The sequence below is a fragment of the Lactuca sativa genome, chromosome 6 (assembly GCF_002870075.4).
Source record: "Lactuca sativa cultivar Salinas chromosome 6, Lsat_Salinas_v11, whole genome shotgun sequence".
Classification (NCBI taxonomy): Eukaryota; Viridiplantae; Streptophyta; class Magnoliopsida; order Asterales; family Asteraceae; genus Lactuca; species Lactuca sativa.
Window position 1 is genome coordinate 15895571 of NC_056628.2, and position 26184 is coordinate 15921754.

Here is a 26184-nt window from a genome sequence, read left to right on the forward strand (position 1 = left end):
TTTAACACATAATATTGTGTGTAAATAGGATGAAACTAACATAAAAATGTATAGAATGCTAGGTAATATCGAAACTACTTACCAAAATCTGAGAACAATGCTTGAAGATTTTTGGAACTTGGAAGCTTGCACTTGGTTATTTGAGAGGAAATGAGGTTTACAGAAGATGAAATTGAAATGGTGGTGTTTATGGAAAGTGATTTCGGCCTTATGATAAGGATAGGAATGATATGATGTTTACTTGGTTAACTGTGGGTTAATACATGGATATTTGATGGGTAATTGTGCTGGATACTATTATGTAATACTTCTTAATGGAAATGGGTGAGATATCATGTCATAAAGTCAACATCTTCCCTTATTTTTCACCGAAATCACCTTATGGAGGATCCAATTGGTGATTTTGGTTAAGACAATCCAAAATTACTTTGTTCTTTATGAGATTTCGGTCCTAAGCATTTCCCCATGGTCTTTTCAGTCTTATTGTGGCCCTTGGAAGGGTTTTCATCGTATTCTAGACCGAAAATTTAATTTTTGATATAACGATTCATAAAACAATTTATAGAAAACATCATCAAGTTATTTCATTTCATAAAAACCATAGATCATATGTCTCAAAAGCATGTCATAAGATAGTAACAATGTCAGAGTACAAATCCCAAGAATCTCATATGCAGAAAATCGTGCGTGTGATGCGTTGCTACCGTGTCGGCTCCTTTCCCTTCGAAGAAGAAGGACCTGAAACAAAGACTGAAACCGTAAGCACAAAGCTTAGTGAGTTCCCCCATCATACCACATACCACACAATATACATACTGTCTAACATATATGCATACTAGTCTATCCCTTCGGTCTCTGTCAACAGGTAACTTCCTAGCATATCAGGGTGCTGGCCTACCCCTTCGATCCCGTCGACCGGTACCTCGCCTAACATATTAGGGTGCTGGCCTACCCCTTCGGTCCTTTCGATCAGTACCTCGCCTAGCATATCAAGGTGTTGGCCTACCCCTTCGGTCCTTTCAACCGGTACCAGGGACTATTTCACCCCTACTTCTACCACATAACTTCCTAGTGCATAAACATATAAGTCATATACTACCTAATTTATCCGGGTGTTGGCATACCCCTTCGTCCCTATGGACCGGTACTGGGTTCTATCCTACCCCTCCTACCACTGTCACATAACATCATAGCATACTAGCACATAAAGCATAACAGATAGTGACATTCCATATAATTATCACAAAGAAAATCATCTTTACTATAGCTCTTACTAGTGGGTTGGCATTGGTGCCTTCGACCCACTTCTATTGGAAGGTAACTTACCTCAATGTCGTGAAGTAGCTAAACTGTCCTCGACTCTGGGATCAAATCTTCCTCAAACTCCTACACATAAAATCCCTTTTAATTACTCTTTCATACTCATAACCCCTTTAAGGTTCAACTCTGGTCAAAGGTCAAAGTCAAAGTCAACATCCTGGTTGACTCAACTCGCCGAGTTGGTCCATCAACTCGTTGAGTTACTTGATCCATGAAACTATGGAAATCTCGATCCTACTCATCGAGTTCTTTCATGAACTCATCCAGTTCCTGTTGGATTAGATGTCTAAGCCCATAACTATTATTGGTATGTATTCGACCCGAGAGTAGCATGGTCCATTTGGGTTGCAAATCATCAGGACAATTTGTTAGGATGAACTTTTAAGAGAAGGTTATTTATGGTTTATTAATATATTATAGGTAATAATATATTAATATGAAATCATATGTTTTGATTAGTATTGATCAAGAATTAATTTAGTGGTCGAAAGAGACTAATTAAATCTATGGGGACTAATTATGATAATTAGTTATATTTATATGTGTTGGGCTTATGATCCATGTTGGACCTAGTTTATGTATGGATACATAAAGAGTTGGGCCACATGAACCATGGATCATAAAACCCATGGGTATGGATTTGAGTTATATCCATGACCCTAGAAATCCCACATATAAATAGATACTTCATTGCCCAAAATTGCCACTTGTATCTTTTTAGAGTTCATGGTGTTTTTTGTCTGCATGGAATTCTCTCTCAAGTTCATCCTTTGTCCATGGCGTGTTGTGATTCCATTTGAGGCTTCCATACTATTGGGGCTAAGCTCTTTAAGGCCAAATACACCAAGAATTCAAGCTCCATCAAAAGGTATGTCATGCTAACTAGTATATTATATTTTTATGTTAAATGCATGCTAGTTGTAAGATTAATACCTTGGAAACCATTTGCATGTATAATTAGTAAAAATATAGATCCAAGGTATTTAGGGTTGTATGTGCACCATAGGATGTTGTAGTATACCAAAACCTAACAGTGGTATCAGAGCCATGGGTTGTTTTCAATTATACTTGATGTAAGTTGCTGGAAAAAACTGGAAAAAAATCAATTTTTTTTGCTGTCGGGACAGCAGACTCGACGAGTCCATGAACAAATTCATCCAACTCGTCGAGTTGGTTCATGCACTCGACAAGTTGGACCCCCTGACAGCTTATCTTCGAGTTTTTTTGGCCTGTTTTGGATTAGAATCATTACCGCAAAGTGTTTATGTTCATAAAATTTGTTTTTTGATACTATGGTAATGTTTATTCTCATCCAAATAAAGGATAATAATCAAAGTTTCAAGTTTTATACATGTTTATATGATGCTTGAAAAATGTTGATTATGAATGTTAATGTTTATGAGTTTGTTTAGATTAATAGGAAAAATTATGAGATAGTTGTTTTCAATCCAAATTAATCTTGAAGTTGTTCAGAATATGTGTTTTTGTAACTTGTCCTCAAGTTACATGAAAAGTCACATTTATGAATTTTAAAACTTATAAAATTTCCATAAGTTATGAAAAAATGAAGAGTCACATTTTTTAATGCTTTTAAAGTCTTCCATAAATTGTCTACAAGTTATGAAACTTGAAGGTTTTTTTTCCATTAAAAACCACTTTAAAATTCATAAGTTATGGAAACCATAAGTTTTTGAATTGTTCAAAACTTGTCCTCAAGTTTTGGAATTTGTAAAGTTAAACCCCATATACACTTTAATTCCAAACCCAAGAATTTTAAAAGTTAAAGTTCAAACTGTATGGACTTCACTAAATTAATTAAAGTGTCTAATTAAAAGAGTTAATAATTCCATAAAGACATGGTTTAAGTTTAATTAAATTAAGAGTATAGTTTAATTAATAGATTAAACCACCAAGTATTTTAAATGTTTAAAATACACCCTTATACTATTATAATATTAATAGTTAATACTTATATATATATATATATATATATATATATATATATATATATATATATATATATATATATATATATATATATATATATATATATATATAACAAAGTCAGTCTTACCGTTAGTAGGCATCATTCACGAAGCCGGTCTATAAGGGGGGTATAAGGTTACTGCCTATAAAATGACAGTTTAATGGGTGTCCACTCTCACCCACCGCTTCATTGACCGGTGGAGGGTCGTTAGCCGAACGGGTAGGACAAAGACTATAATTCTCCCTTCATTAAAAGTATTAATGATAAATACTAAGTAACTAGACCTTTTATAAATACCCAATCTTAGTTACTTAGGAAAAAGTGAATAAGGTGCTAATCCATGAAATTACACTTTGCACTTTGTTTAAGTCGGTTAGTGGAGCGTGTGTGGTTAACCGGCACACTAACTTGTTGGGCCTCTTGCTCGATCCCATATATACCTGAACCTCTCCCAGCTTCCTCTTCTTTTCTGTCTCTAGATCATTCTCTCTCTGTCTCTCTCTCTTTCTCTAGCTCGAGCGCTCATATCCTCCAATGTCTTGCAGCTGGACCTACTCTCAAACTGACTGATATCGTTCCTCAACATCTCGTCGTACCGAGCCTTATTCATATCCTTGTCCGCTACATACTGCGGAACTAGAAGGGCTCTCTCCCGGAACTTGGCGGTGATCTCCGCCACTGTCTCTGTAGTCTGCCGCAAGTCTTGGAACTCTCGTGCTAACTGCTGCACGTCAATTACTGGTGCAAACTCGACCTTGAACCTGACTGAGAAATCACTCCAAGTCATCGGGTCCAACGTGGCATCATCCCCCATAGCATGTCCAATCTCTTCCCACCAATCACACGCTTTGTCCTTCAAAAGACAGGAGGCTAGTCTGACCTTGTCCCCCTCGGGACACCGGCTAGAATGAAAGGTGTTGACGACATCAACCAACCACCTGCTGCTAGAAATGGGGTCCCTAGCACCATGATAATCTGGAGCTCCACAAGCTCAAAACTCTCGAAATATCAATGTACGCCCTCCCATCATGGCCATCATCTCAGTGCGGAAGGCTCCCATCCTCTTATCCAAAATCTCCATTATGCCCTCCTTGACCGTACCAAAGATCACAAGATTCTGCGAGTAATCTCAGCTGATACAAACTCCCTCATCCGCTCCTCGAGATGCTCGACCCCTGAACCCGAGTCTGATACAAACCCATCCACTGCCACCTTCTAAAAAAATCTACGTTCAAAGACATTATCACTCCACATCTTCTTTCGCCGAAGATTGTTGATACTCCACACCTGCTAATAAAAACAAGTGAGGATATCAAGGAGGAAGAAGGAGCAGTTAGGTGTGAAAGCAATGCATATTCATATTACTCAATATTATCTTTGGATTCGCCGAATATTGTAAAAAAGAAATAGGAGCACTTGGGTGTGACAGTAATACATATTCTTCAAGATCATCCAAATGAAGAACTTGATGAAGACCATCAAAGTAGCCCTTCAGAAACTATCACATTTGAGTTTGTTGATTGATATGATCCATAGGTTATCCGATGAAGATTATGTTCCATTCAAAACTTATGTAGTTATGTTTCCCCCTTGTCTGTTGAGTCCCATTCCAAATTCTTCCAATTAGGGGTGTTCAAAACCGGATATCTGAAAATTCGAATATCCGAATTTCGGATATCCGAAAATTCGGATAGTTGATTTTTGATATCCGTATCCGAAATTTCGGATACGGATTCAGATATTAAACCGAATATCCGACTTTTATTAATTTTAAATACATATCCACATCTGAACATCTGATCCGTAAAATCACCGCAACTCTTAAAATTAATAATAGCAGCTATGTTAAATCTTGCGACATAGATTGATATCGATATCAACAAATAAATATATGTAGCATTTACTTAATAGTTTTTTATTATAAGCCAACGAACTAGAATTATAACAAACAAATATATAACGATTGTAAATGGAAAGGTTTGCAATAAAAGTTTGGAAAGAATGGTCACGAAAAAGTTGAAAATGGTGGGGAACAATAGTCCATTAAGCATATCAATGTTTTTAATTTCTCATTTTAAAATATTAACAAATAAAGAAAAATTATTTTTTTTGGATATCGGATATCCGAAATATCCGAAACTTTATAAACTCACTATTTGTATCCGAATCCGAAATTTCGGATAATTTCGGATCGGATTTTCGGATTTTCGGATCGGATATTTCGGATGCGCATATTTTTGAACACCCCTACTTCCAATGCCAATTTATATAAAAATGTTCATGGAAATGGAGGATTTGATTGCACAAAAACACCTTATGGAAATTAAATGCTTGCAAAGACTAAGAGTGATAATTCTCGACCCAACACGAACTTGACACAAAAATAAACGAGTTTGAGTTGAGATTTCTGACATGTTGACACGTCAACCCGCCAACACGTTTATTTCATGGGTTGGGTTGGGTTAAATGTTTGGGTTTACGGGTCAACCCGTGAACCCGACTGTATATATTATATTTAAAAAAATTAAAACTTTATTTATGAATTAATGGAATATAGTCAATATACGGTGTGCCCTAAGTGAGTAAGTCTTAACACTCCTAACTCCAAATCCAATTCATGACCAAGAGTTCCAGACGTGAGAGGCGTATATCTAGTTGTTCATTTCATTCAAGTCAACGTAAAATGCTAATTATTAACTAATTAAGAGACGTGTATAATTCATATAAATTTAAAATGTTAAAAATTATCTAAAAATGATTTGTCTACTCTTTGACTTGAAATCGACCCATAACCTACGAACTCATATACTTAAACGGGTTATATGGATTGATGTTTCCAACCAATCAACATTGACCTGCCAACTCATATATTATATGGGTTGGGTTGGATCAATATATTCTGACCCATCAACACGTGATCCGTCCATCCAAACTCAACCCAATTACCGGACCTAACAAAGACTTTCAGCATCGCACTCTTAAGACTGAAAATGCAAGCCCAACAAAAAGTATCTACATTTTTTAACTTCAATTTTTCTCTAGCTAGCGCACCTTCTTCACATGTCAACATTACTTCAGCAGTTTGATTATTTAGATATTTTTCGTTACTTGCATTCTACTTCTGAATGTATATTTACAAACTACAATAAACTAGGTGAGTTTGTTTAGACTTCTATATCAACAGTTATCCCTAATAACACAACAATTAAATGTTATCTTTTTTATTTTACTTTTCCGTCGAACGGTGGCACAAATATATTAGAAAGTGTCAACTAAAAAGAATCGAAAATAAAAAGAAACAACATTAAAAATACCAATATATTAGAAAGTGTCAACTAAAAAGAATCGAAAATAAAAAGAAACAACATTAAAAATACCAATCTAAACTAGACATCTTTGATGGATATAAAAATTGTCTAAATTGATTAATTTTGGCATAATCAACATTTTATGCAACAAAAACGATTGTTAAAATTAATTTGCTTTTAGTGAAATTTCACGTCATTAATTTACTCACACGTGCGTACATCACGTTTTGAAATTTTCACCAACATTGAAAAATTGAGAAAAAAATAATTCTATAGTCAAAGCCTGCACTCTGACCGAATAAGCCACAGTTTATTTCTTCAAATACCGACACTTTCTCTAGATCTAATAATTATTTCTCTTCATCTAACGGCTCACTTTCCTTCTTATCCTCTCTCCTAATTTCTGTCCGTCCGATCAGATCCAAGTATAAATCTCCATAATAAGTCCCTCATTATATGGGCAAAATCTATTTTATGATTACAGTTATTTAAATATTATAAAATATATTAAACTATATTGTATGAATATTTATACTATCCTAACCAATACTCATAGGATCATATAAATCTAACCTACTCCACTTTAATAAATAATTGTTTTAAATAATTTTGAAATCTAAACTATAAGAGGATCTATATAAAGAACAGTAAAATTATAGAAAATTTATTTGATAAAACTAGTTGGAAACTGGTACTTTATAGATAGATAGTGGAAACCGAAAGCTATAAACTTTTATTTATTATTATATTAGTATTTGACAAAAATAATTAAACATTTTTAAAATGTATAAAGTTATATAAAATGACAACTAAAAGAGATTACATTAATATTGATAAAAGCAATGTTGAAAATTGATTAAAAAGACACGACAGGTTTTTTAAAACGCTGCGTCTAGTAATATTTTGTTTAAACTAAAAGTAAAAATTTGTATTTCAAACTTTTTTTTTGTTTTAAATTGAACTTTTTGATAAAATTGCTAGAAACTTTCAAAAATTGTTTACATACAAGTCCAAAATATTCATAGATAAGATAACTAATTCACAAACAACATAAAATGCGATATCATATTTATGAAATCAAATGGGTATCTTATGGTTTTGTATAACTATAATATCATTTGGTGGGAAAATAATTATATATGATAAATATAATGTAATACTTTATAAAGAAGTTGTGTTGTAAAAGCAAGATACACTTGATACAAATTCGAAATGAAGGATGTAAAATGAAACAAGTCTAAAGATTAGGGGACTTTTTTGAAACTTTCATTCGTCTTATCATAGTCATCTTCACTCACACTCTCAAATTTCCTGGATCCAATCCAAAGTCGGAGTCACACGCAGTGTCCCTTTCTCTCTCTCACACAAAAACACGTTTCGCTGTGTGTAAATTACAATATTGCCCCCAAATGGTGGAGGCACAGTCATGGACAACTCGCCGGAGCAGCAACCCTAGGTTCGAAACCTCCGTGGACATCCCCTCCACACCGACCGGAGAAGTTAGATACGGCACCACGAACAACATCTTCGCCTCCTTCTCTGCCACATCATTCGTATCTCCGACTATCCTCACTGCACTCATTATCGCGTCATGGTACCTCTCCAACATCGGCGTTCTCCTTCTCAATAAGTACCTCCTGAGCTTCTACGGGTTTAAATATCCGATCTTCCTCACAATGCTTCATATGATCTCATGTACTTTCTACAGTCTCATCGCAATTCGTTGGTTTCAAGTCGTGCCGTTCCAACAGATTTTATCGCGAAAACAATTTCTGAAGATCTTCGCCTTATCTGCTATTTTTTGCTTTTCGGTTGTTTGTGGAAATACGTCATTGAGATATCTACCTGTTTCGTTTAATCAAGCTATTGGCGCAACTACGCCTTTTTTCACAGCTATCTTCGCTTTCCTGATTACTTGTAAGAAGGAATCTGCTGAAGTTTACTTAGCGTTAATGCCTGTCGTTTTCGGTATAGTTTTGGCGAGTAATAGCGAGCCTTTGTTTCATTTGTTTGGTTTTTTGATGTGTGTGGGATCGACCGCCGGCAGAGCGTTGAAATCGGTGGTTCAAGGATTATTGTTGACTTCAGATTCGGAGAAACTCCATTCGATGAACCTATTATTATATATGGCGCCAATGGCAGCCATGATATTATTACCTCTCACTTTGTACATAGAAGGAAACGTGTTCTCAAAGACAATTGATAAAGCGAGAAACGATTCGTTTATGGTGTTTTTGTTGATCGGAAATGCTACGGTGGCGTATCTGGTGAACTTGACGAACTTTCTGGTCACAAAACACACGAGTGCCCTGACTTTGCAGGTGCTCGGAAACGCCAAGGCGGCAGTAGCGGCGGTGGTGTCAGTTTTAATTTTTAAGAATCCGGTGAATGTTATGGGAATTTCAGGGTTCGCCGTGACAATAATGGGAGTGGTTCTTTACAGTGAAGCAAAGAAGAGATCGAAAGTTACAGCTCATTGACAACCAAAAAGATAACACTGGTGCGACTTCTCTGTTCTCTTGTTCTTCATCTGATATGCCTTTAAAATTTTCAATTAGTTTACAATTCTCAAAAAGGCCTAAAGAGAAATTGGTATAAAGAAAAAGCAAAGAACATAATTCGATTCGATTGCATCAAAATATGATCATTTGAATTGGCAAAAAGGAAAAACGGGGCTGTGTTTTCTTCCTGTTTCTTTTCCAAAATTCTGCTTTATTGCAAATTTGCATAGTTGTTCTTGATTAAGGCAGTTTAATAGGGGAGAAAAAACAATCTCCTTTTTGCCTTCTGTTTGTAACACGAATTACATGAAAAATTCCTCAAATTATATCATTTTGTTGTTGTTACTTGTATAAAGATCAATTCCCAACTTGATTTGATTGTTTAATTGTCTGTTTTCCAATCTAATTCGATTCCTTACGTGATTCAACATCAATTTTTTTTTTCTTGATTTGTTATCATAATATGCGTAATCAACACTCAATATGTTATGTTATGGATCACATTAGAATTATCAATTATATTTGTATGGTAGCAGTCAACTTTGTGAACAAATGTTCAAATTGGATAAGGTGCTCTGCTTTCATGTGCCAATATGCCTTTGATGAGTGGCCGAATTACATGACCCTTACCCTTAAGAGCATCTAAATTACAATATTGCCCTTACATGACCCACATGGAGACATGCCCTTCTTTGCTTTTAAGTTATGGTAGTAGTTGCCCTTTCTTTAACTTCTACCCCACCATACTAAGATCCAATTTATTGTGTTAGTTGGCTTTCCTAAAATAATATCATCCCAAACCAAATAAATATCAAGAAAATATATTATTTCTCTTTTGGTGAAATTGAATTGTGTTCGTAGTTTTTCAATTTTAACTTGTTGAAGAGTATTTTAATTATTCCGATTGTTAATTAAAAGCCACTCATGTCTGGTCAATTTGTGGAATTCTCTTTGAACAGGGTGAGTATATATTTAATTTAATTTGTGGCATGAAGTTATGATTTTTGGTTTTATATATAAGCTAAAAAAGTTATATTGATCATTGTTGCATATCTAAAATTCATAGTAATACTGTCTGTTTGTGATGATTATGAGATATATATAAAAATTAAGTCTGACAGTTGGGTTCGGGTTGTCGGGTCACGGGTCAGAATAGATTGATCCAACCCAACCCATATAATATATGAGTTGTTGGGTTGGCAGGTTGAAAACGCCAACCCGACCCAACCCACAATCCGTTTAATTATATAAGTTCGCGGGTCAGTGGGTCATTTTCGGGTAACTTTTCACATCTTAAATTTATATGAATTATATGTCTTTAAATTAATAATTAACATTTTACATTTGTTAGAATGAAATGAACTACCAAATATGAATCTAACATAATAACTCAATAAACAACAATTTGGAAAAAAAAAACAGGTTTCCAACATAAAGTCATAAACTCATAAACATTCAAATTAAATTGAAAACATTCAATCAAAGTGCAATTGTGTCGAATATTCCATTGATTCATAAATAAAATTTTAGTTTTTTAAATAGTATTATATATAGTCGGGTTGGTGGGTTGACCCGCGAACCCAAATAGCTAACCCAAACCAATCCATAAAATAAACGAGTTTGTGGGTTGGCGGGTCAGAAAGCTCAACCAAAACCTGCTTATTTTTGTGTTTGGTTCGTGTCGGGCTAACGGTTGGATCGAGAATTGTTGCCCCTAATAAAAACATCGAGGAATCGTTTTCTAACTTCTTATGTTCATTTGGACAAATTATTGCAATTTTGGACTGTCAGAGTTACGTTATGTTTGACATGTCAAAATTAGTTTATTTTTCAAGTTTTTTTTTTTATATTGTTATGTTTGGTAAGTCAAAAAAATAGCTTACAAGTTAGTTTTTTTTTTTTTAAATCTCAAATATACCCTAATTAATTATAGAAAACGTATACTTCTAAATGTCATTTTTAGTCATTTTATATATTTTACCTAGTTTCTGCCAAATATTATTTTATTAGCTAACGTTTTAACTATCAACTAATTTTTCAGCTATTTAGACTTGATATAGGCTTATCATGGGTCATGTTCAAACATAGCTTTATCATGGTCATGTTTGCTATTCATTTTTTTTTTTATTTTTTCTTGTTTCAAGATTTGTTTAAGCTCTTTAGCTATTTTACATTAATTGAAAATTTTAGGGCTAAACATGGTATGGTACCGATTTATTTTATATGCAAACCGTATACCGTATTAACTATAGTTGATACATAATTTTTTGTACCAATACCTACCAAATATACTTGGTACTAACGTGTATGGCTACCAACAAGTTCGGTTGTAATAATTAAAAACCATCAATGATACGAGACAATTTTCTTGCCAAGTAATATAAATTAATAAAATTATTTCTTAGTTACTAAATAATTTTAGTAAGAAATTTTGAAATAACTTTTTACTCAAATTTATTGTGGTAATAACTATTTACTATGCCTAATGGTTAATATCATGCATTTAAATTGTAACATTGGCATTTAAAAGATAATACCATTATCACATAAAAGTTTATTGAATTGGTATAATACTACCAATCAAACATGTTGTCTACCAAACATATCGATAACTTTTTTGTTCAGTTGGTAATATATTGGTTGGCTGATATATATTTGACAGTCCTACAAAATTTAGTTGTTAGATGATAACTTAGCTTGTAAAAAAATTTATTTAATAAAAACCAATGTTCTAAAAAGCTCGACACGGCTCCGCCATGACGCGTCATGGCTTCAAGGCTTGAACTTGACGCCAAGCTTTGACAAAATACCGTCTTAAGACATATGTCTATACAAATGAATAATAGTAGAAAATACATATTAAATTATTAATTATATATAAAATTGCCGCTTTAAGTCACGCTTTACAAACGACAGAGCTCGTCACGACTAAAAAAACTTGAACATTGATATTGCCGCCAAGTCATATTTTACGTCATTTAGAAACTTGATAAAAACTAACTTGTTAACAAATGTGAAATTGCATAAATGACATGTAAAAGAAATATTCTCCACAATGTTGGAACGTCTCACCATGATCTCTCTTTTGGCAACAAAGTCATTATATAAGAATATTCCAACATTTTCTTTTACCCATATGTTAATTAAAAATTACTCTAAATTGTATTGTGTTTATAGCCAATTATACCAATGAAATTGAAATTTTTAATTGAAAATGCTTCAAAAGGGCGTATAGTTTTAACATCTTATTAAATATAGTAATTTTATATTAAGAAGTTGATTGCAAAAAAGTGAAGATATTTACGTATTTTTTTAATATATAGTAAACTGCTCCATCAATATATTTATCTCAAATGCCTAGCGCAACTACACATAGGATATTCAAACTCATTTTATTGATATGTATCATTTGATTTTCTTTTTCAAAAGAACAAGATTTTATTACAAAGGCTAGAAAAGGTTTAACTGACATAGTATAACTAGAATAGGTTTTGAAACCACTCAACCCAACTGGCTTTAATCTCATTTTTTCTGTACATAAACCAATTATAAGAAAAATCAGCTATGTTATAAAAAAGTAAAGCTTTAACGGACATTGAATCTCTAAACAACACACCATTCCGATATCTTCAGATCAGCCATAACGTCGTACAAATAACAGAATCTAACGATTCTTTCTTATGCATATTAATTGAGAAAGCTTCAAGCCAAGTAAAAAGATCATGTAAAGTATATACACAACAACCCAACATCCACCCAACGAAAAACCATTTGGTATATAGTCATTGCCAAATCACATTTGTTCAGAGTGTGATCAATCGACTCCACATGATTCATACAAACACGACATGCTAAAGACACTATATTAATTCCTATTCGACTCGAGTTCCATCGGGTTGGTAAATGATCAATTAAAGCATGCCAAAGGAAGATATTTACCTTCCTAGGGACACACTGTTCCATCTAGTAGACTTCAATTCATCCGACAAGTATCATCAATAACATAACGAATTTCTTTAATCATAAACTCCATTTGCCCTCCCATCTCTTAAGACCAAACATCCTTTTGAGAAGTATTCTGAATAGTTCCATACATGCTAACAAGATCATCGAAATGACATGTTAATCTTCCTCTTGTAATAGATCTACTCCAATACCAAGTCTAATTTCCGTTCCACAGTCAAACAATCATGTTTTTTTACTCAGCGTACAAAATCTAGAAAATTGTACTTTCAAATGCTAATTGCTCACAACTAATTAAAGAATCCATCACCTTTGACATCCGAAGTGCCAAAAAATTCGCAATGATTTTCTATTGAGCCCCCGTAACACTAATATATAAGACTAATAGGACAAAACTTAGTCACAACTAATGGACTAGGATCCTTTGTGATCAACAACGTAACAAAGAGTTACATCACTAGGGAATCTTTATAGAATTAAAAAAATTCTATAACAAAATCCATCACATGTTGCTTAGTAATCTCCCAATAACATTTATAAAAAGCAAAACCTAAACCCATCGGGGCTCGGGGAATTATATGAGCCAGAAGCCCAAACTATATCTTTAACTTCCTGTTCAAGACACCACAATTTCAAAACTCAATACTTATTCTCGTGTAAGAAACTGAAAATTAGAACTACGTCGAATAACTGGAAAACCTTCTACCTTTTTAAATCTCGCAGCAAAATAATCAAAAAATATCCCTTTAACCGTAGAAGGAGCCGTAACCCACAACACTTCGGTTTTTATACCCGTAATCGTAGTTTGGCACCATAATAAAATTTTGAGTTTTCATTGGCTTCAACTCCGTACTTCACCGCAGCTTTTTGTCTGGAATCCTTCATATGTTCAATACACTGAAGTTTTCCAAGAATATTCCTACTATAACAATTCAAATTTTCTAACATCTAATCTAATGGAAATATCTGAGAGAGTTCTCTTATAGTTGCAAAATTCTACTAAAATTAAAACATTTTACCTCCCAAGATAAGTCATGAGTTTACAATAAAAATCTATCTATATAAATGAACAAGGAAATACAATTAATAACATCCTACTAACTATTTCTTCCTTGTGCCCATGTCTTGTCTTTTGGTACCACGACTGCTGCTAGGGATGAGCATCGAAACCGGAACGACCTCGGAATTGCCGATCCCAGAAACAGATTCGCCTTAAGCGGCTCCGGTTTTCATTTTTTCGGAACTGCTATCTACTGGAATTGATATATATATATATATATATATATATATATATATATATATATATATATATATATAGAGAGAGAGAGAGAGAGAGAGAGAGAGAGAGAGAGAGAGAGAGAGAGAGGGGGAGAGAGAGAGAGAGCCATGTTTTTTTGAGAACCAAAAAATTTGTGAGAACTTGCGAACTCATAATCAACTCATCATTTTTCAAAACTAAAAACACTAATCTTTTCAAAATGGTACATTTAAGCCATATTGTAATGTCCAAAAATTTAAATAAAATTTTCGCTTTTAAATTCATTTCAACCATACGATGATTATATGAAAACAATCAAGAGTATATCATAATATCATAATATCATAGTACAAATCCCAAAATCACATAGATGCAGAAAACATAGGCAGATGCGGTGCGATCAAGTTGGACCTTTCCCTTTTGAGTTGGAAGTACCTGAAACATAAAATGAAAATGGTAAGTATAAAGCTTAGTGAGCTCCCCCAAAATACCCCATACCATACATACATTCAGTCAAACATATATAAGTACATTTAAACCCCTTCGGTCTCTTTCAACCGCTAGTGGGTCTATTTCAACCCCTTCAGTCTCTTTCAACCGGTACTGGGTATATTCCAATCCTTCGGTCTCTTTCAACCGGTATTAGGTATGTTTCAACCCCTTCGGTCTCTTTCAACCGGTATTGGGTTTATTTCACCCCTATAACTAGGAAGCATACATATTAGTACAAGTCATAGAGACATCAATTATATACAGACATACCATGTAATTGTCACGAAGACAATTATCATCCTATAAACATAATCTAGTGGGCCAGCCTTGGTGCCTTCAACCTACGAGTACAATGAAGGAAACTTAGGGTTTTGGGTTATTAGGCCTGGCTCACGTCATGAGACCTTATACCTCACGTCGTGAGGTTCGAAAGTACGGGTCAAATAGTCAGTAGTCACTCTTACATCATGACCACTATGGAACACGTCATGAGTTCCTCCAAAATGCAAATATTCAAGAATTTAGGTAGCTCAAGGTTTCGGATTCTACACATATCTAGGCTATAAAAAATATTCGACGATTTTTTTTTTGGTTTTTTTTGTATAACCGTTGATGAGCACAATCAGTAGTCATATTGATTGCTGATGAGCACAATCAATAGTTATATAATTGCTAATGAGCATAATCAGCAATCATATGAATTGCTGATGAGTACAATCACTACTAATTGTGCACGTCTGCAGTCTATATGATTATTGATTGTGCATACATGCAAATTCCCAAAATAAATATAAAAATTATCAAATATTTTTTTGAGCCTAGAAGATTAATGTTTTTTGTTTTGAAAAATGATGAGTTGATTATGAGTTCGCAAGTTCACACTTTTTTTGAATTCACACACACACACACATACACACACACACACACACACACACATATATATATATATATATATATATATATATATATATATATATATATATATATATATATATATATGGTAACACTTAGAATAATATTTTGTTTCCTTTTCATCTTGTTGGCTCCACTGAGTCGGCTATGTTTTTTTTGAGGCATTTAGTTATAGAGTTATACCAATTTAGAATATATTGGTTCAATTTTGTTAGTCTTTGGTCCAAATTGATTCGATTTGGAACGAACTAAACTGCGGTTTTTATCGACAAAAGTAAAAAAAAATGATGTAATCGGTTTACCCAGTCCTGGAACTGGTACCGCCGGTTCCGGGACTGGTTCCAAAAATTTAAGAACCGCCTAGACCATTTCTGGTTCAGGTTCTAAGTTTCTAAGAGCCACCGATTTTGGTTCTCGTCAAATGAGGTGGGTACTCGCCTATGCTCATCGCTAGTTGCTGCTACCTGAACCTGCAGAACGTAAAATCTTCGAAATGTATACAAGTTTAATGAACAATTTTTACAAGTATAGAAACAAACAAGCATACCTATGGATCTTCACAAACGTTTTCAAAAGCTTTTCTTTTCAGAAAATATCGGATTTTCTGGTGGTTTTCAAACGATACGAAACATTGTTTTTCAAATACCGCTTATGAACTCACCAACATTTCGCATGTTGACGTTTTTCAAAATACTTGTATTCTCAGGGAACCAGTGAATCAAAGGAAATCGTACTCAGTGATGGCTTGCAGTTTATTTATTAACGAATCGAACAATTTATTTTTGGGAATGTAATGTTTAAACAATGTACTTCATGTAAACTTTACTGGTTGTACTATATTAATGCATGGTGACGAATGTTGTTACGTTTCATATATATTCAATGTTATGGTATTCAATTGAGTCACGACAGCTCCCGAACGTTTCCGCCGCCTGGTTCGGGGGTGTGACAGGTTGGTATCAGAGCTTTGTTTATAGTGAACTAGCATGTCGAGCCACACATTGATATGCAACTATAAACCAAAAAGAGGGACTAACATAACTCTGAACAAAACAAGTAAATAAAACACGCTTGCTTGCATTAGGAATAAGAACATAACGCCGAATCAAACACAATAATGCTGGTATCTCGGTTAATTCGGGACTGTTCTTAGTGATACCAAGGAGTGAATGTAGCCTGATCAACTACATTCTCTCCAAAGTAAAACTAACACACGTCTTGATGAGATCGGGATAGCTAGGGAACCTAAAAACTATACCTTTATCACCAAAAAGAGAACGTTTGCTTAGTCTGTACAATAGTCATAGCACCCTAGGAATAATGTTAGCATATTTACATACTCGCGCAGACAACATGGCTGGTTTTCATCACCCTGGAGACCCCTATTTCCCTAATCAGGGAAACAATGGATGGCTAGAGGAGGAGGAGCCTGAGGAAGAGCCTGAGGAGGAACCTGAGGAAGACCCCGAAGATGAGTCCGACGGGGAACCGGAGGCAGAAGTCGAGGGCGAGCCTACCGAACCCGAAGAAGACGAAGAGCATTTCGAAGAGGAGCTCGATGACAGCGAAGGGGGTGATTCGGACGCAGAGTTCGAGGTCATCAACCCCCCTTACCCGATCAGGGTGCCTGCTTATCGTGTGGGTCCCACTGGACCTACCCCTCCTTGGGGCATTGATCTTTGGAGATGGAGCAGACATCAGGGACAGCGACCCCCGTTTGGCATGTCACGTGAGTTCTTTGACCTGAGGGACGGAGGACCGGCCGACCGAGCCCTACCGGTCATGGTGAGACGATTACGGGACACCGGCGACCTTGCTCAGGGCACTACTGATCAAGTACGCCAGTTGTGGACTAGGGTCGAGCATGCGGAACAAGAGACGCGTGACGTCCTTCGGGAGTTTCACATGAGGCAGGTAAGGTGGGAGTCTCGACTTCAGGACGTAGAACGCTTGGTGGCTTGTCTTCAGGGAGCATCCACATCTTCGGCACCACCTCCAGACGCAGCTCATCGCGGTTAGGGATAGACTTATCATAGTAGGTCATTAGGAACTATGCTATGTACTCCGGCTCTATGTTTAAGTGACTACACTACTCATAGAGTCGTTATGCTGTCGAAATAGCGTCACTTATGTATGCTCTTACGAGCAAATTTTCTTGTATTAAATGCGGATAATATTAATGAACTTTTGCGTGTTTTGCTATGATATTACAAGTTGTTATGTGTTGAGACGTTGTGATTGTATGTCCGATGGTAGCAATGTCTAAGTTCGTACCATACACCTAGTTAGTAGGATCACAACCTCACAGAAACCACATACACTCAACATCTTTCTGTTTCATGACAGAAAGATGCCTCGCCGAGCTACTCGCGGAAATCCCGAACCCACCCCGCCCGAAGTTGACACCACTGCTTTCCAGGCAGCCGTGTCTGCTGCGGTCACGGCAGCTATGGCACAACTTCACCGAGGGAACAACGGAGGAGGCAACGGGCAAGGGTCCGGAAATTCGAACAACGGGACCAATCAAGGACCCACTAAAACGTGCACCTACAAGGACTTCACAAACGCTAAACCACGAACTTTCAACGGCACTGGAGGGGTGATCACTCTGAAGCGATGGATCGAGAAGGTAGAGTCGGTATTCGAGATATGCGAATGCCCGGAGCAGATGAAGGTGAAGTTCGCAGCCTACACTCTCGTCGATCAAGCGCTCACTTGGTGGAACGGACACGTAGAAGCTATGACGCTCCCTGTAGCCAACTCTATGCCATGGACAGAAATGAAAGAAATGTTGATGGTTGAGTACTGCCCCCGAGGCGAAATACAGAAGATGGAGCAAGAGCTATGGAATCTCACTGTGCAGAATACGAACATCGATGCCTACATATCGAGATTTAGCGAACTATCTCTGTTGTGCCCGGGTATGATCACATCAGAAGGAAAGAAGATTGAGCGATTCATCTGGGGACTGACACCTCCCATTCAAGGGAATGTGATAGCTGCGAACCCTGAAACGTTTGACAGTGCGAAGAGATTGGCGAAGAGGTTGTATGATCATAACAACAAAAAGGGCGAGAAGCCAGTGGAGGCTGAGAAGAAAAAGGAGGGTGATGGCAAGAAAGGGAGGAACAACAAGAGAAAGGGGCGTCAGGGCCCCGAGACCTCCAAAAAGCAGCAGACAGTGGCAGTTAACGCTGTCACCGCATCGGTTCCAGCCACACCACATGCTCCAACCTCAGCTACTTCAAATGCTTCAAGACCCTATTCCGGTAATCTTCCCAATTGCAATAAGTGCGGTTTCCACCATCACGGCGAATGCAGGGAATTCCATTGCACCAGTTGCAACCGAAGGGGACACACTGCAAGGTTCTGCAGGGCTTACCCTCCTCAGAACCAAAGTCAGGGAAACAACCACAACAACAACAACAACAACAACCACCGCAATAACAATACCACCAATGCCGGCGGCAACAATGCAGGGCCTAGCCACACCTGCTTCGGGTGTGGAAGGACGGGGCATTTCCGCCGAGATTGCCCTAACAACAACAATTCAGGAAACAGAGGAGTAGGAAGGATGCTGACTATGGGTCAGAGTGATGCAGTTCAGGACCCCGCAGTTGTGACCGGTACGTTTCTCCTAAACCACACTTATGCATGCATCTTATTTGACACCGGAGTGGAGCAAAGTTTCGTAAGCGAGAAGTTTAAACATTTATTAAAACAACAACCCCAGAAGCTAAATGAAACCTATACGGTGGAAATGGCCAACGGGAAAACCGAATCCACTGGGGAGATCTACATCGGATGTACCCTAACCCTTAACCAACACGTCTTTCGAATAGACCTAATGCCAGTATCAATTAGGAGTTTCAATGTGATTATCGGCATGGATTGGTTAAGCCCCCACCATGCTAAGATTATGTGCCACGAGAAGGCCGTTCGCCTTCGTCTCCCAAATCACGAAACCCTAGTAATTTACGGGGACAAACCCAGCACGAATCTTCGTCTCATCTCGTGCATCAAGGCACAAAAACATCTGCGAAAGAACAACTTGACGTTCTTGGCTCACATAGTGGACAAGAACAAAGAAGAAACTAACATACAACATATTCCGGTAGCGTGTGAATTTCCAGACGTGTTTCCTGAAGATCTTCCAGGAGTACCCCCAGAGAGACATGTTGAATTCCGAATCGACCTCGTTCCAGGAGCAACTCCTCTCGCTAAATCACCATATCGGTTGGCTCCTGCTGAAATGCAGGAATTGTCCAGCCAACTCAGTGAGCTTCTGGACAAGGGATTTATCCGACCTAGCTACTCGCCATGGGGAGCTCCGGTGATCTTTGTCAAAAAGAAGGATAGATCTTTCAGAATGTGCATCGATTACAGAGAGTTAAATAAACTCACTGTTAAAAACCGCTACCCACTCCCACGAATCGATGATCTATTCGACCAGCTCCAAGGAGCTAGTTATTTTTCTAAAATAGATCTACGGTCCGGATACCACCAACTCAAAGTCCGGGAAGAGGATATTCCTAAAACCGCTTTCCGAACCCGCTACGGACATTATGAATTCGTCGTAATGCCCTTCGGTCTAACAAATGCACCTGCCGCATTTATGGACCTAATGAATCGAATCTGTCGACCGTTCCTTGACAACTTCGTCATTGTGTTTATCGATGACATCCTCGTCTATTCTCGAAGCAAAGAGGAGCATGGCCAACATCTCCGACAAGTCTTAGACACTCTGCGATCGGAAAAGCTTTACTCCAAACTCTCCAAGTGCGAGTTCTGGCTCCGGAGTGTGAATTTCCTAAGCCACGTAGTTAGCCAAGACGGAATTCATGTGGATCCCTCTAAAGTCAAAGCTGTGGAAGGATGGGCAACTCCGACCACGCCCACAGAAATTCGTCAGTTCTTAGGCCTAGCAGGCTACTATAGGAGATTCATCCAAAACTTCTCTAAGATCGCCAAGCCGCTTACCTCACTTACGCAAAAGGGTGTACCATTCAAATGGACAGACCGACAGGAGATTGCATTTCGAACCTTGAAGCAAGCCCTCTGTAGCGCTCCTGTACAATCTCTCCTGAAGGAATGGAAGATTTTGTGGTCTACTGTGACGCGTCGAATCAGGGCTTAGGTTGCGTTCTCATGCAACGTGGAAGAGTGATAGCATATGCGTCCCGCCAACTAAAGACGCACGAAGTAAATTACACGACCCATGACCTAGAACTGGGAGCCGTGGTCTTCGCTCTGAAAATTTGGAGGCACTACCTGTACGATACAAAGTGCACCATCTTCACGGACCACAAGAGCCTCCAGCACATCTTGAATCAGAAGGAGCTAAACATGAGACAACGAAGATGGGTGGAATTGCTAAACGACTACGAATGTGAGATCAAGTACCACCCAGGCAAGGCCAACGTGGTAGCTGATGCATTAAGTCGGAAGGAGTACTCTAATCGCCATATGAAAACTCTCTCGATAACCATTCAATCTCATCTGGCCACTCAAATTGCATCAGTCCAGTCGGAGGCTATGAAAACGGATAATAGAGCTAGCGAGGCATTGCGCGGGATGGAAAAGAACCTAGAAACAAGGGAGAATGGGGTATACTACTTCATGAACCATATTTGGGTCCCAAAAATCGGAGGATTTAGGGAGGCCGTTATGAAGGAAGCCCACAAAACACGATACTCCATTCATCCCGGTTCGGACAAGATGTATTTGGACATTAAACAACACTATTGGTGGCCTAACATGAAGGCGGAAATCGCGACTTATGTTAGTAAGTGCCTTACGTGCGCCAAGGTAAAGGTGGAGTACTAGAAACCTTCAGGATTGTTACAGCAACCGGCAATCCCTGAGTGGAAATGGGAGGGGATTTCTATGGATTTCGTGACCAAGCTACCCAAGACGTCGGACGGACTTGACACCATATGGGTGATAATCGACCGACTGACGAAATTTGCCCATTTCCTGCCAATCAAAGAATCCTACAAGATGGAGAGACTGACGCGATTGTACGTACGAGAAATTGTGAGACTCCATGGAGTGCCAAAATCTATCATCTCGGATAGGGACAGTAGGTTCACATCGCGCTTTTGGCAATCACTCCACAAGGCAATGGGAACTCATCTCGACATGAGCACTGCGTATCACCCACAAACGGACGGTCAAAGTGAACGAACCATTCAAACGCTTGAAGACATGCTTCGTGCATGTGTGATAGACTTTGGGAAGTCTTGGGATACCCACCTACCGTTGATCGAGTTCTCATATAACAACAGTTACCATTCAAGCATCAAGGTGGCTCCTTTCGAAGCACTGTACGGTCGTAAATGTAAATCATCGTTATGTTGGGCGGAAGTAGGTGATACCCAGCTAGCAAGAACACATACGTCGGACAGGGCACTAACGGGACCGGAGATCATTCACGAAACCACATAAAAGATCGTCCAGATCAGAGCTCGATTACAAGCATCGCGTGACCGACAAAAGAGCTACGCCGACAAACGGCGAAAGCCCTTAGAATTCCAGGTCGGTGATCGAGTACTGTTGAAGGTCTCACCCTGGAAAGGGGTTATACGTTTCGGAAAAAGGGGAAAGCTGAACCCGCGATACATTGGACCTTTCGAAATCGTCGCCCGAATAGGTCCGGTAGCCTACAGACTGTAGTTCATGTCTCTAACTACCCGCGGAGCTAAACGGTGTACACCCCGTGTTTCATGTCTCTAACCTAAAGAAGTGCCTATCAGATGAAACCCTTGTCATTCCTCTTGACGAAATCGAAATCAATGAGAATCTCTTGTTCGTCGAAGAACCAATCGAAATCATGGACAGGGAGGTGAAGCGTACTAAGCAGAGTCGCATCCCGATCGTGAAAGTACGGTGGAACGCAAAGCGTGGGCCAGAATTCACGTGGGAACGCAAAGATCAAATGAAGCAAAAGTACCCTCACCTATTCTAGCATTCTCAAATCTAGCTTTCAAACAGAATTTCGGGACGAAATTCCCTCTGACGGGGGGATGATTTCACAACTGGAAATTTTGTGTCATGTAATCTATACACTCAAGTTAATGTGAATCAAAAACTTAAGAACATGTGGGACACCTATGATTATGACATCAAAAACTTCAATCAAATACATCATACAAGTACTACAAATAGTCATCAAACAATTGGAAACTCTAGAAGTTCTTATTTAGGTCCACCTTGGACTAGAACTTCCTTATTGGATCCAAATGGACCAATAAGCTTTCAATTTTACTATCATGGGCTTAGAACCCTAATTGGGCTCTAATTGGACCCACACTAATTTATTTCAACATTTTGGGCTATGTTGGGCCTAGAATGAAATGAATTAAAAGCTTTGATCCATGAATAACCTAAACTAGTCCAACAAAAATGTAAAAATCCTACCACATTCTTTTAGGCTTAAAACCTACCCAAACTAACTCTAATATTGGGCTTAGGGGCAAAAAGCCCAAAATTTTCCTTTTTCCTTCCATGTTTTCGGCCCAAAACAAGCCCAAGAGGAAGGGTTGACTTTCAAGTGACACCTCACTATTACCTCATGGTTATCCATGCAACATATCTCATATACCCATGCATACACCACCTCAAAGATCACTTCTTCTTCCTCTATCTCACTCTCGGCCGAAACACACACACACACACACACACCACAAAAATCTCTTCCAAACTCTCTCTAAATCTTGAAGAACATCTCCTTCCCCCTTCTTCAAAAATTTCGTGAATCAAGAAGCTTTCAAGAGGATCTTTCAAGTTAATCATCATCTTAGGTAAGTTTTTACTTATATCCATGATCTAGCTACTTCATTCCATCAAAAATCTCTTCTAAATCTATTCCAACTTGTGATCATGCACCTTAGAAGTCACCAAACTCGAGATCTACCAAGGAAAGGTGCTAGGGCCGAAAATCACTTCATTTTTCTTCCATCTTCTCTTCAAAACTGAAACCACACCCAAGGTGAGCTTCATACCCCCTATTTTCTGTTTTTATGAGTTTTTGTGGGGGGGAGGGGGAATACAAGTGAAAGTGTAGATCTATATGTGTTTTGTATGCCTTGTATGATTTCCATGCTTATATGTGTGTTTTTGGTGTGTTATAATGTTGGATCTAGCCATAAAACCCCTCAAAACCGAGATATACTTTATGATAAATGATTCTAGCATCAAGTATATTTCTACATACAAAGTGTTCCAAGAAAAATAGCTAAATGGCTTAGTAACATTTTCTTTGGGCTAAAAACTCAATTTTTGGACATAAAATGCTAAAAATATAAAGTTAAGGGGCCCAAATTGAAATATTTCGAAATCTGATGGGGGAGATGAGTCAAAACAGTTTCCATAATGTATTTTCTGAAAATATACTTGTTGGAGGATTAAAAACATAAATTTCAAGCTTAATGGGCTAAAAATGACTTTTTCGGCCCAATAAGGCCCATTATGCGAAATTTTTTGTTTTGGAGGGCCAAAACTGTGTTTTTCTGTAAAACAGTGGACTATTAGTGTTCCAAGTCATTTTCAAAGGTTTAAAATGCTTTTTAAATTTAAAAAGGACCAAAGTTGCAAAAATTTTCCAATTTGGGCCAAAATTGTCAAAGTTGCGAAAAAGAAGGGTTATAACCGAGAAAACTGCATTTTCAGGGACTTAAACTGTTTTCAATGAAAAATATGCTGAAAGTGTAAAATCTTGTTTGTTGGGCCTAGCTAGCCCAATGACCTGATCTTAAGGCCCGAAGACCTCTATCTTACGAAGTGTTGGGTTTTACCGATCTAACACAACGTAAAAGGACTTTCAATGGCTTGTATACTATTGGTCCCCAAGGGTCCTTTGGTATTGCTAGTAAAGTCGGCATTTCATGCGAGGCGGGTCTGGGACCCCTCGTACTTTTTTTATCCCCAACCGGTTAATGGAGTCATCGAGGCCTTCGTGTCCTCTTTCTCTTCGGATGTGGGACTACACGTAGTCAGGGCGGTAGGATAACGTGATTAGTACGAACGACGCCTACGGGATCGTTAGTAAAGCTATAAACTGGTCGTTTGTGTAACGCGTGTTTGTAGCAATTAATCATGCTCAAAAATAATCCAACGTCGCCTGGGATTGATAACTACACGCGTTGCAATGGTTTTCAATGTAACTTCATGGAATTCAAAGAATTAGGAAAACATCGGGTTTTCCTAGGGTTTTTCAATACATACGGATTCGAAATGTATACAAGTTTAATGAACAATTTTTACAAGTATAGAAACAAACAAGCATACCTATGGATCTTCACAAACGTTTTCAAAAGCTTTTCTTTTCAGAAAATATCGGATTTTCTGGTGGTTTTCAAACGATACGAAACATTGTTTTTCAAATACCGCTTATGAACTCACCAACATTTCGCATGTTGACGTTTTTCAAAATACTTGTATTCTCAGGGAACTAGTGAATCAAAGGAAATCGTACTCACTGATGGCTTGCAGTTTATTTATTAACGAATCGAACAATTTATTTTTGGGAATGTAATGTTTAAACAATGTACTTCATGTAAACTTTACTGGTTGTACTATATTAATGCATGGTGACGAATGTTGTTACGTTTCATATATATTCAATGTTATGGTATTCAATTGAGTCACGACAGCTCCCAAACATTTCCGCCGCCTGGTTCGGGGGTGTGACAGCTCATACTCTATCTCTACCTTTAAGTCTGCCTCCTCTCTATCACTTACTATGCTCTCTATTCTTTCTTTTCTATACTCTATCTCTTCTCTTCTATTTCTCATCTCTAATGCCTCAACATTCTGTTCTCATTTAGACCCAACGATCACTTCTCATACTCTAATCTTTCATATCTTCTAAGGGAAACAACATCCCACTACATTACCGGATATTCTCATCCGGTATTACTCTCCTCTCTTATGATCCCTCTTGGATCCTTAATCTTTATTCTTCTCTTGAATTCCTCACGAATTCATTTCTCTTAATCCCTCACGGATTATCTCTAAGTTCTTACAAAGAACTCTATTATCTTGTTCCTCTTAAGGAACCTTTCTTTATCTTTTCTAATCATACATAATATAGATTCCCAAATGAATCATCCATCTGTATCCTAAAAGGGATCATCATCTTTTTCCTCGTAGGGCCATAATCTAATTCTCGAAGGAATCATAATCTTTGTCCCCAAAGGAACCATACTCTCGTCCTTGTAGGAACCATACTCTTTTTCCAGTAGGAACCACACTCTTATTCCTGAAGGAATCATACTCTTATTCCCCAAGGAATCTCTATCTCTTGTCGAAGAAGGAACCTTTATCTCTTGTCCCCGAAGGAACATCTATCTCTACATCTCTATCTTTGTTATGTAACTTATCACATAACACTTGTCCCATGGACAATCTATCTCTTAGTCTCATCAAGAGACCATCTAAACT

At 37.6% G+C, this 26184-nt stretch overlaps 1 protein-coding gene across 1 annotated transcript; it reads left to right on the top strand.

Moving 5' to 3' along the window:
* The first annotated feature begins 7913 nt into the window (after nucleotides 1-7913).
* On the top strand, nucleotides 7914-9447 carry LOC111913071 (probable sugar phosphate/phosphate translocator At1g12500). Its single transcript, XM_023908802.3, has one exon. The coding sequence runs from the start codon at nucleotides 8025-8027 to the stop codon at nucleotides 9093-9095; it is 1071 nt and encodes a 356-aa protein (XP_023764570.1). The 5' UTR covers nucleotides 7914-8024; the 3' UTR covers nucleotides 9096-9447.
* Nucleotides 9448-26184: the final 16737 nt, after the last annotated feature.